We start from the raw sequence: 10,922 nt of genomic DNA, 5'->3' as shown, positions 1-10,922 counted from the left end.
GAAGTCTGCAGCTGCTCAAAGACACATGGGAAGCCTACATGAAAACAGATATTTTTCATGAAAACATCCTCACCTTGGCTCAGGATAGCACTGAATAGATGTGCATGTTCCTGCCTTTCTCCTCTTTATCAGTATACAGTCATCTGCCCAATCCCGTGGCTTCTCCATTGCCACTGAGAATTTGCAAATTTCTCATTCCACAGCATCAAACAAAAAGCTTCAAAAAGGAATAGATGTATGAGATTTTTTTCTTGGCAATGAAAATGTTTGGGAATGAAAGAGTTGAGGAGAACACACATAAGAAGCCCAGACAGTTACCCAGTCCCAGATCAGACCCTCATTTCAAAGTGAAGCACAAACTCTTCTCTCTGTCCCAAAAAGATCACAAGGGTGATGCTCCATAGCAAGATAGAACCTAATTCTGAAATAATTCGATCCACTGTCTTCACTCAAGGCATGTTCCTTTCTGGGTAACAGGGAGGATGTGTCACGTGAACATGTCATGTAAACATGTTATGTGATGTGTGTGCACAAATGCATGCATGTGTGCTTTCCAGTTAATTCTTCAGCTCCTGTGGTGTGACGTTTTGGTCTTTCTGAAAAGATAACCAGTATAAGAATGACATTTTGCAATCAAATGTTGAATGCATTTTTTATTTAAACATTAAGATTTAAATACAAAAGCTTCTGGAACAATTAAAGGATGCCAAGGAGGAAAGAGCTGAAAATTCAGACTGCATTTTCTCATTCATGGTGAAAGCAAAACACATTGTCAGCAGCAAGGCGTTTTATAGAAAAGTTTCAGATGGACAGTACAAAGACCTTTCTGCCAATATTGTCACTGAAACACCTTGCTGTCATGAAGTACATCTTTTTTTCTGATTACACCCCTTAGTGTTGGCTGACTGGTTTTTGCTGTGGGAAACAAGTAATAATTACTGCAGCATAATCTCTGCTAATATAACACAATCTTCTTCTGGGGAAAATGTCCAAACATCATTTTCTTTACCCTGATAAAAATGTCTACTGCTGTTTCTTAAAAGTTTTATTTGCACAAGTATGTTCCTAATCTATGTTAATTTCATGCAATATAACTCTTAATTTTTGGAATAAATACTGAGAATCGTTAGACAAAATTTCTTGGAATGCAAAATCCAAACAAACCTTTTCATTTAAGTGCAAGATTCCACCACTTTATTTACACAAGTAGCATCCTGCTCCCTATATTATTTCAGTGCAAGCTAGAGTCTCAAGCAGTGAAAATCTGCATAGTCCCATTAGGATTTATGGCATTGTTTTTAACTTCCAATGAAAATTGGGCTGAGCAGTTTTATCTGTGGAGCAATGCACTGCCTGTAACTAGTAAAGGTGCTCAAACATAGCCCTACACTTAATAATTTGGCACATTTACAACTGGCGTTACTCAGTAACTTATCAGATGACAACAGTAGAGCTCTTCTGTAAAATACAGGTTAAGCTTATATTTGAATGACTGTACATCTGAAGTATAAAAACCACGATATGTAGTACACTTGAACAGTTAAAAAATATAACTTATTTTATTTGTAAACTATCAATGCAAGATACTCAGCAGCAAAGAAGCCATGTTCAATGTCTTCTGATCTTTTATAAAGATCAATTGCTGTAAGTAATATAATCGTCTCCAAAACATCTGAGGTTACATGTAGAAACAATCAAGGCAATATTATTTGTACATATTATTAAACATGCAAAAAACTTCCTGAAGAATATTGCCCAAATGTGTAGAAAGTCATCTGGATCTCAAATTTTCCTTGGTAGCATCTGCTTTGTAAGTATGGCTCACATGTGGCTTCAGAGTACTTCAGTTTATTTTGGAGAATTGGCACCTTTAATTACAGGCTCCCTATTCAAATATGTAGCCCAGTAAACTAAGTTAAAAGTTCCAAACAGCACTGGAAAAATTATCCGTGACATTTTGTCAATCTTACTGATGCTGTTGTAAGTCTTTTTGCTTTCAGCAGGCTTTTCTTCTGCAGACTTCACTGGAGCAGATGTAGTGTTTGAGATGACAGATGGGGCTGAGTCCTTTGGCATGTTTGGTGCAGGGGTCATCTTCCCAGTTGTGTAAGTATTAGTTGATTTATTTCCCAACAAGTTGCGCTCTTTTTTCTGCAGTGTAAAGAACAAATATTTTAGACCACATGAACAGAAAGTGGAAATATGTTCTCAAGATATTAACCGAAAAAGCTAAGCACCATAATCAATCATGCTAATAAGAGCCTGTTGGCTATTCTGACTTTGACTACCAAACAGATGGTTTTGCCTTGATTTTGTAGCCCTTTAGTCAGGTGAAACTTTCCCTGACATCAGAGTAAGCTGAGACTGACTGGCTGGACCTGCATCCCACCTGGCATGTGCATTAGCAGCTCCTTTTTTCAGGGCGATGCAGTCCTGCACCTGCAGAGGTTGCTGCCCCATGGGCAGCTGACAAGACGTGAATCTCACTTCCCTGGCTGCAGCAAAGAGTGTGGGGAAGGGCTCACTGCCTCTGCCAGCTTGTCTCTTTGTATGGCTCTTCTGGGATGCCTGCGGGTACAAGCTCTCTCTAGGAGATGATTTACTAAGAGTCAGTCCTATTCCAAAGGTTTCATTTCAGCATGAAATTCAACGGTTTGTCTTTTCACAGAACAGCTCTTTTGTCCCTTTTTTGGTGGGGATACTGTGGTGGAGCCCCGGCTCATGGAGATAATTGAGCTTTGCCATTTATTTAGGAGAGCACAGAGGGAGGGCTCTGCAGAGATATGTTTCATAGTGTAAGTCTGCTATTATCAGAAGTCTGGTCACTGAAATCCCATGCCACATGGACTCAATGCCCAATATCCTTCTGTAAAAAGTCCCCTTCACATAGATGAGAGAGATTAGTAGTCTATCTCCATGAAGAGAAGGTGTCATATTTCCTTGCAAATTTTCCTCTATAGGGAGGTGAAAGTATGTCATGAGGTAGTTTAACTTTTTCATGAAGAACCTGAAAACTGACTATTCAGTTATTCGAACTATGTTGAGTACCTGCTTTTTATTTTAGGTATTTAAAAAATCTGAGTTAAGCACCTTGATTTTCGCAGCTTCCTGGGCTTTTTTGCCATCCCATGCCCAACTCCTCTTGGTGAAATAATTGACTGTTGCAAATTCAATCAATGCAGAAAATACAAAGGCATAGCAAACAGCTATAAACCAGTCCATTGCAGTAGCATACGCCACTTTTGGCAAAGAGTTACGGGCACTGATACTTAAGGTGGTCATGGTGAGGACTGTTGTTACTCCTGCAAAGAAGGAAAAAATAAAAGAGGCAGAGATCAGTTTCCTAAGCTCTATGGGATCACTGATGAACTATGAGCAGGTCCCAATGCAAGATACCTAAGAAGCCCACATGAACAATCTCTGTGGTCTGAAAGAGTAAGAAAAAAAATGAAAGCCTCTACCCTTAAATATTCAATCCTGTGGGCTTCTGGCTATCTCTAGCTATAGTGTATTTAAATAAGTATTTTTAGGGTAACACAAGCCCAGTGTTTTTAACAGTCAGAATAAAGCGAGATTACTTAGTTTGTGTTCTTACACAGAGATTGCAGGTATGAAATTGTTGACTGTTATTGGTTTCCCTGACCATAGCTCCTCCTTTCCCATAGGCCAGTAATTGACAAAGCTGCCACTACTTTCATCTGTGGGAAGATTTCCCCAAGAGTACAAAATTCAACTCTCAGTTACAACTTTGTAAATCTAGAATGGGTACCCTCGGTCAGCAAAGGGATGCTGTTACCTGTATTCTCCCCATACAACTTGCTGAACTGATGTTTCATGAAAGCTGCCAACTGATTTCAGTAGGTTTGTACAAAAAAATGACTTCTTTAAGGACAGGTGAACAAAGTTTTATGTAATAAACTGTTCCCACTCCCCTTATTTTTCATCTAGTGAAAATTTTGTATTTCATCAACCTTCACTTAAGAGAGTGCTTATTTTCTGCAATCTTCTAGTGATAAAACAAGTAAATTAATGACACCCCAAAGGTTTTTTCCATAACAATTTCTTTAGTAAATATACATTTTCTAAATGCAAATTCCTATTAATTTGTTTGATGGCAATAGAGATAATTGTCACTAATTAACCTCTGCATGGTTTTCCCAGATAAACATCCTACAACAGAGATAATATGTCTTGAAGTGAAATCTGTTTCAAATGCTTAGCTAGAGTATAGACTAAATATGATAATCTGTATGTCTTTTTGTTCTAAACCATCCAGTATTTTACCCAAGTGGAAAAAACCCAACACAAATCACACCAATCTGATTCTTCTGTCTTCTGTCCTTAACTTTCATGTAATTGATTCTTGACCAATTTCTGCCATAACTTTGTGGAAAAAATCCCTGACAGTGTTTTTAAATGGATTTTGAGTTTGGACTGGAAGAGAATGAGGAAACATCTACAACATCTCAAGCAGAAATAAACATTAGTGAACTGTGGTTTTGTTACAGCAAATCACTTCCACAAGCTATACCAATCCTATCTGTGTTCTAGGAGAGAGGGGGATACTCACCAAAGACAGTCCTAGCAGGGACAGATTCTCTGTTTAGCCAAAACGACACTTGTGATAAGATCACAGTCATAATGCAAGGAAGGTATGTTTGGATGACAAAATAACCAATTTTTCTTTTCAGATGAAAATGGGCTGTCATAATAGTATATTCACCTAGAAGGAGAAAAATGTGCATGTGGGTAAAACAAAGAAGGTTTACCAATCAAGGACTTAAGGAGGCCAGCTACAACTCCCCCCGTTTAAGGATACCACTCAGCCATTCTTAATTGCATGAAAAATGTCTGGATTTCTGCACTGTGGAAAACCAAGACTTGAGACAGAGGTGCTGCTAAATCCTCATAGTCTTCATATTCACTCCCCAGAAGCAGAAGACAATGACTGACTGCTTCTACTACACTGAAAAGCTGCAGTCCTCCCATGCACCTAGAATGCTGTGATGTCCACAGGCTTAAAAAATCTGGCTTGCTGGCACTGCCTCAGCCCTGCCTGGTTTTGACCCATTCTGACAAACTCTCATTCCGTAGTAACAATTAAGGCTCTCTACTCTTAGAAACCTGATTTAGCAGCAGGACTTAACCTCATTAGTGCAACTGTTACTGCCAAGCCATCAGTTTTCAAGAATAAAAATGTGTCTGGACACCTTCTGCACCACACTTTAGGCATTGCCTGTCCCAGTATCTGCCGCAAAAATTGCCACTTTGCATATGGATTCTGGGATGTCTTACTGATCTGAGTACCCAAACCCTTCAGATTGCTCCTCCAGGACAAAAAAAAAAAAAAAAAGAAAAAGTGTCCCTCAAGTGCATACAGTTTTCCTAGAATCTGGTACACTTTAGCCCCTGGAAAAATAATCTGTTTCTGGATAGACATTGTGTCATGTCTTGTTCACCTGTACAATGAATACTGTACTGCCTGAATGGAGAGTTCATTGAAAGCTGCCACAACAGTGCTAAATTCCATGTCTTTTTTATATGCCAAATTCACAGCATTGCCTTAATTTGTCTTTTATCAGCTCCTCCGAATTTCAGTTAAAGCCTAAAAAATGCACTCCAAAATCAACAGACCAGCTGTCACCTTCCCTAATGTTTCAGAAAAAAATCAAAACTTAACCTGCTCTTTCAGACTGTTCCTGGAAAACCATATAGTTGTTACTGAAGGCTATTGCTGATGGTTACTGTCCCCAGTTCTTTCAGACAGTTCCTGGAAAACCACATCATTTCCCAGGCTGTTCATGATGGTAACTGCTCCCCAAAGCCCTAAAGTATGCCCTAAAGCAGCTAAAGGCATGCTACTATTTGCCTAGGAAAAATAAGAGTAAAAACAAAATGTAAGACTAAAAACCAACACAACCCTTCAAGCCCTAACAGTAGTCCACTCACACTGATATAAAATTAATTTAAAAGCATGCATCATTCAGTTGGGTACTGATTAATCATAGTAATGGCTGTTCTGAAATATATATTGTCCTCCAAGAACAAAACAAATATATTCATAATCTCTGTTGCAAGACTTGACTGTTAGTCTCTATAGACCAGCCACAAAAGGAAAATATACAACAGACTGATTCTGTCTTGAGTGAATAGCCTGAGTTGAGCTGTGGCCAGCATTGCTAAGTAATTAGATCTGGCAGATTATTTCTAAGCGACAATATGGCTAATTAGCAGAGAACAGGTTTACAGTGAAAGGGTTTTTCAGGTATAGCTGCACTGATATGTTATGCTACAGGAGCTCTGCTATTCTGGATCCACTTTACAGACCTTGTTCATGCTGAGGATTTTAGACAAAAAGACGGAAAAAACACAGAAATACCTTAACTGACATTCTGCCTCAATCTTTATGTCTTTCTCTGGAGTCTGATTTTCTGGTGAAATGGTTCCCTGAAGAGTGATATGGAGAAGGACAAGGAATGCTGTGAAACTGGGGAGAAAACCCCTGTGAAGCGTCACCTAATTCCCTTCCATTTAGTGTAATTTTGAACCAGGGATGCTGAACATGCAATGTTCTCAGGAGGAACCCCACTTGCTCTTTATTTAGGAGTATCTAGTTTGTGGATTACCCCTAAAATATGACAAGAGTCTGCAGGGTCTGTGTGCCTGTAATCTGTTTCTCAGTTGCTACTGCACTGAGATGTGTTTGAGTCACAGTTTGCCTGCTTGCAACAGAGTGGCGATGTGTATTATCGATTTTGACAGTATGCTTTCAGAGCTGGAATAATAATAAAAAAATCTACACAGCTTAGCAGCAGTACAGGACCCCTTTTTTTCCTTTTTAAAATGCAGAAAACGAATGCCTACATGTTGATGCCTCTCCACAGCTGATTTTTACCTTATCGTTTTCTTTAACCTATCAAAGCCCTCATCTCCACTGAAATGATAGCACTTTGATTTTGCACTTGCTCTTCTTCCAGCTAATATCTTCTCTGATTTCCCATGCTATCCTTTTCAAAAATGCCTATAGTGGGAATACTTCCCCCAGCAGATTTGAAGCTTAAGAAAACCCCACAGCTTGGTTTTTAATGCCCTGGGACCACTGCTTAAAGTAAAGCTAAAAGCTGTCTCAGTTGGCCTTTGTTTATTTAGAACAAGATACTGGCTCTGTTGGAGCAGCAGAGCTCCCTTTTACTTCTGTAAGGCCACTCTTTATCCTTAGACCATAAGCTTTCTTGAGCAAGAGCTAATTTTTGTTATAGGTTTATGTAGCACTTAAAAGAGAATCCTTTTCCTGATGGGGTCCACTCAACAATGCAGAAAACAAACTATTGTTATTAAACTATAACAAATCTAGTACTAATGAAAAGCCCTAGAGCAGGAATGATTGCATTTCTTCACAGAGCTATGCTACAGTGCTGCTGGTCTTAAGCGGTTTTTTGTGCTTTAAAAGCTGCTACAGTATTTTTTTAGTATCTAGTTGAGGGAGTTCTGAAGATTGTGCTTACAAATTTTCCAGGATCTTACATGCATTCTTCCATTGCCATTATGCTGAGATTCAATCAAGTACTTTAATGAGGCTGGACAAGACCCCAGTCTTTTTTGTTTATTGGATATCTCTCAGGTCTATTAATGGCTATTCTAGCAGGATCCTGAAATTAGGTCTGTGACACCACCTCCCTGACTACGCTGACATCCAGAACATTTTGGCCCATGAAAAATCCATGTGTCCTTTTATAGTGATGCAGAAGAACGATTGATCTCCAGAAAAAATCAGATTTATTTGGGGCAAAATGAAGAGTTGAACGATTCTTTTATTATTTAGGCTTTGGATATTACAGAGCTCAGGTTCCAGCTGGCAGAATATAAAAGAAGTGGGTTTATCTTTTGTTTTGTAATACTGCAGATCCTGAGTTATCTATGAGAGATTCTGAGTATGGGAACACGATTAGGCAACCATTAGTGGAAAGCAGCAACATTCACTTGGACTCAAATCTCATATCTGATTGTTTTCAGCACTTGTACCACGACGATATATCAGATGTTGGGTCTGTTGGAAGCAGTGTGAGTAGTCAAATATCTTCTCTTTTGGTGGAATGACATTTGGGGACGTTAGCACAAAAAAAAAAACCAAAAAAACCCCAACAAACCAAAAACCCAACAACAAAAACACCCAATAAAATACAACAAACAGCCAAAAAAATCAAACAGGTGGCACATGTCAGAGCTGTTTTCTGTGGCATGGCTAAAATGTTCCAAATTTCAAGACTGGCTGATGAATTAGGAATGCCAGGATATTTTTTTCTGAGAAGCTAGCCAAACTTAGCAGCTTGCCTACAAAATCAGCAGAATCCCAAGGGATTGGTGCAGGTCCGGCATTTCCATTTAAAAAAAAGTCTGCTAGAAAGACGAGCATAAATGACCCATGACATCCACAAACATTTTGTCTATGCAACGGCAAGAGCTCTGTAGTTTGACTTGTGTGTCATAAAAGCCACAAAAGATCCAAGCACTTGGATTTATGCAACAGCTTTTTGGTTTTTCTTTTCCACATTCAACAATTCAATAGAAGGAAGAGATGCTTTCAACGGCCATTCGTAAGTAATGCTGATTACTGGCCTCCCACGAGCTTGATGAAGTCCAGAAAATCCATCGCTGACTGATGCTTTCCCTGTGCAAAATCGGATTTTTGTATTTTGCTAATCCCCGGTTACAATCTGTGTCCTGCTCTTTGCGATCCACCCTGCAATCAGAATCCAGCCAGCCCAGATGTAACCCAGGACATTAATATAAAATCTTGACGTTGGAAACCAAGCATTTATTAGCATAAATCTTAAATACATGAGGGAGGTGTTTACTGTGCAGAAACTTTGGGATATGTCTGTTTCCTTGGGCTGAGGAGTACAAGGAGCTTTCACAGGCAAAGCGGCAAACTGGAAGTGGCCTGGAGCTGACACACTGGAGCACTCACTGCCTGGGCTGGATGGTTTTCTTGCTCTGAGGAGCAGGACGAGCTTGTAGGAGATGCTCCAGTACATCCTTTGGATCTTTTTCTTGGCAACAATGAAGGCGAGAGGGGAGCTGCCATTCATTGCAGAAAACAACGCGGCTATGATGGTGAACTGGTAAGGAAAAAAGTGTCTTTACTCTTTCATGGGAGATAGCATACTCATTCTTTTCCTGCAGAAGTGACCACTCTCTCTACATGCTTCTCTTGACTTTGGGTATCTTTACTTTAGCAGCAGCTTTGTGTCTCCTGCAATGTGCAAGGGAGGGGATGAAGGTCTATAGGATGGAGGTGGCAGTTGTGTTTAGCGGCTGCCCACAGCAAGCCTTCCCTCACTTTGTGACCGGTTTGAAGCATAAGTGACAAGCTCAGATGCTCCCTCTTTTTTTGCTGGATGAAGCACAAAGATTTATGCATCTTCATGTTTCGGTCCAGCTAACTTTGTGTGCAAGTGTATGTGTACCTGTTTTCACAACTCCTACATTTCCTGCAGATACTAACAGGTTCTTAATTCAATCTATACTTTGTCCTCTACAACTCTGCCCATCATTTTTCACCAGGTATACAATTTATCAGCAGCAGACTGTTGGGCTTTTCCTGCAGGAATTGCTCCCAGCCATGTTGTCACAGGCTGCTCCTTTCCCCAACCTTCCCTTCATAGCAGGCTATTTCATTCCCCCTCTTCCCTGCCCCGATGGATGCCACTAACGCTCTCCAGTTGAGTGCATTGTGTAACCTGGTTAAGCCCCCGTCCTGCTGAGCGCACGTGATCTGTGTCCCGGCCTCGACCCCCTCGGGAGTGACCCCCCTCCCCCGGCACCAATGCACACCCAGGGCTGCCCTTGCGTGGGAGCCTTAAGAAGCAGGGGGGCACGGCTCACGTGGATGCCCGGCTTGGGATTAAAGCTTCTTTGCTTCCCTAATGCTGCCACATCTGGCACCTCCACTTGCAGCCTCGGAGGGAATGGGGATCCTCGGGGTTTGCACCTCCTCTCCAGCCACGTGGTCCCCTGGACACGCTGCAGAGCCACGCCAAGCCACAGCCCCCACTTGACCCTCTATTCCCTTCTTCCCTCCTCCTTCCCTTCCCCCCCGCGGTCTCATCAGGCAATCATTTTAAAGCGATGATTGAAACGGATCAAATGCGTGGGTGGTGTTTGCCTCCCAGGGTGGTTCCTCCCCCGGAAAATAAGCCAGCACTAGCACCAGCAGCCTCAGTAAAGGCGATCGCCAAGAAGCTGCGTGCAGCTTCTCCGGCACTCCTGTAAATAGCAGGGGCTTGGATGCATCTTTAGCAACAGACTTGCAATGTACCTAAGAGCCAGCACATAATCCTCTCAGTGTTTAAGTGTCTCTGCTAAGTGGCCATGAACCTGCACAGGATCTCCCTAACGCTCCACATCCCACGCATACTTCTCTAGCCTTGTTGCAAAATAACCAGAGCCTGTGGATCTCCCCTCCCACTCCATCTATTAGCAGCCATGGGATGGAAGTATTCTCCGTACCTGTACTGGTACTGATGTTTTCAGTTCCTACAGTTTGTCCCATCAGGTGGTACTGGTTAAGTCGTGAGCCATCTTCGGCCACCACCACAGATGTTGTGGTGCTGTTAGTCCACACATAGATCACTTCAGAATTGGGATAAGCATCTGCCAAAAAGGAGGAAAAAAGATGGTGATGAGTAAAAAACACTGTGTAATATTTTAGTGGATCCTTAAATGGTATCGTCAGGGAGAGAGAATAATGGAGGAGTGAGAGTGAATGGAGAAAAACAAATAAAGATGATATAATCATGGTCCCATATGCCCAGCTCAAAAAATATTAGGTAGAAGCCTTCTAATATAAGAGATGTGTGGGATGGTTTGTGAACGGCTGGAACAGTGGAGGTATAAATATAATCTATCACAACCACTCAATT

General features: G+C 41.0%; 1 protein-coding gene across 2 annotated transcripts in view; it reads right to left on the bottom strand.

The window, feature by feature from the left end:
• Window positions 1–625: 625 nt before the first annotated feature.
• The window catches only part of GABRA5 (gamma-aminobutyric acid type A receptor subunit alpha5), a 53,027-nt gene continuing 42,730 nt past the window's right edge, over window positions 626–10,922 (bottom strand). For both annotated transcript variants that reach the window (XM_032680281.1, XM_032680282.1), the window contains exons 7-10: window positions 10,510–10,653; window positions 4,571–4,723; window positions 3,091–3,302; window positions 626–2,151 (exon numbers count right to left, since the gene is read on the bottom strand). In XM_032680281.1, the coding sequence (XP_032536172.1) occupies window positions 1,849–2,151; window positions 3,091–3,302; window positions 4,571–4,723; window positions 10,510–10,653 (812 nt within the window). In that variant the 3' untranslated portion in view covers window positions 626–1,848. The remainder of the gene's footprint in view (window positions 2,152–3,090; window positions 3,303–4,570; window positions 4,724–10,509; window positions 10,654–10,922) is intronic.

The sequence above is a fragment of the Chiroxiphia lanceolata genome, chromosome 2 (genome assembly GCF_009829145.1).
Source record: "Chiroxiphia lanceolata isolate bChiLan1 chromosome 2, bChiLan1.pri, whole genome shotgun sequence".
In the NCBI taxonomy this organism is placed as follows: domain Eukaryota; kingdom Metazoa; phylum Chordata; class Aves; order Passeriformes; family Pipridae; genus Chiroxiphia; species Chiroxiphia lanceolata.
This window is presented reverse-complemented; position numbering and strand designations above follow the sequence as displayed.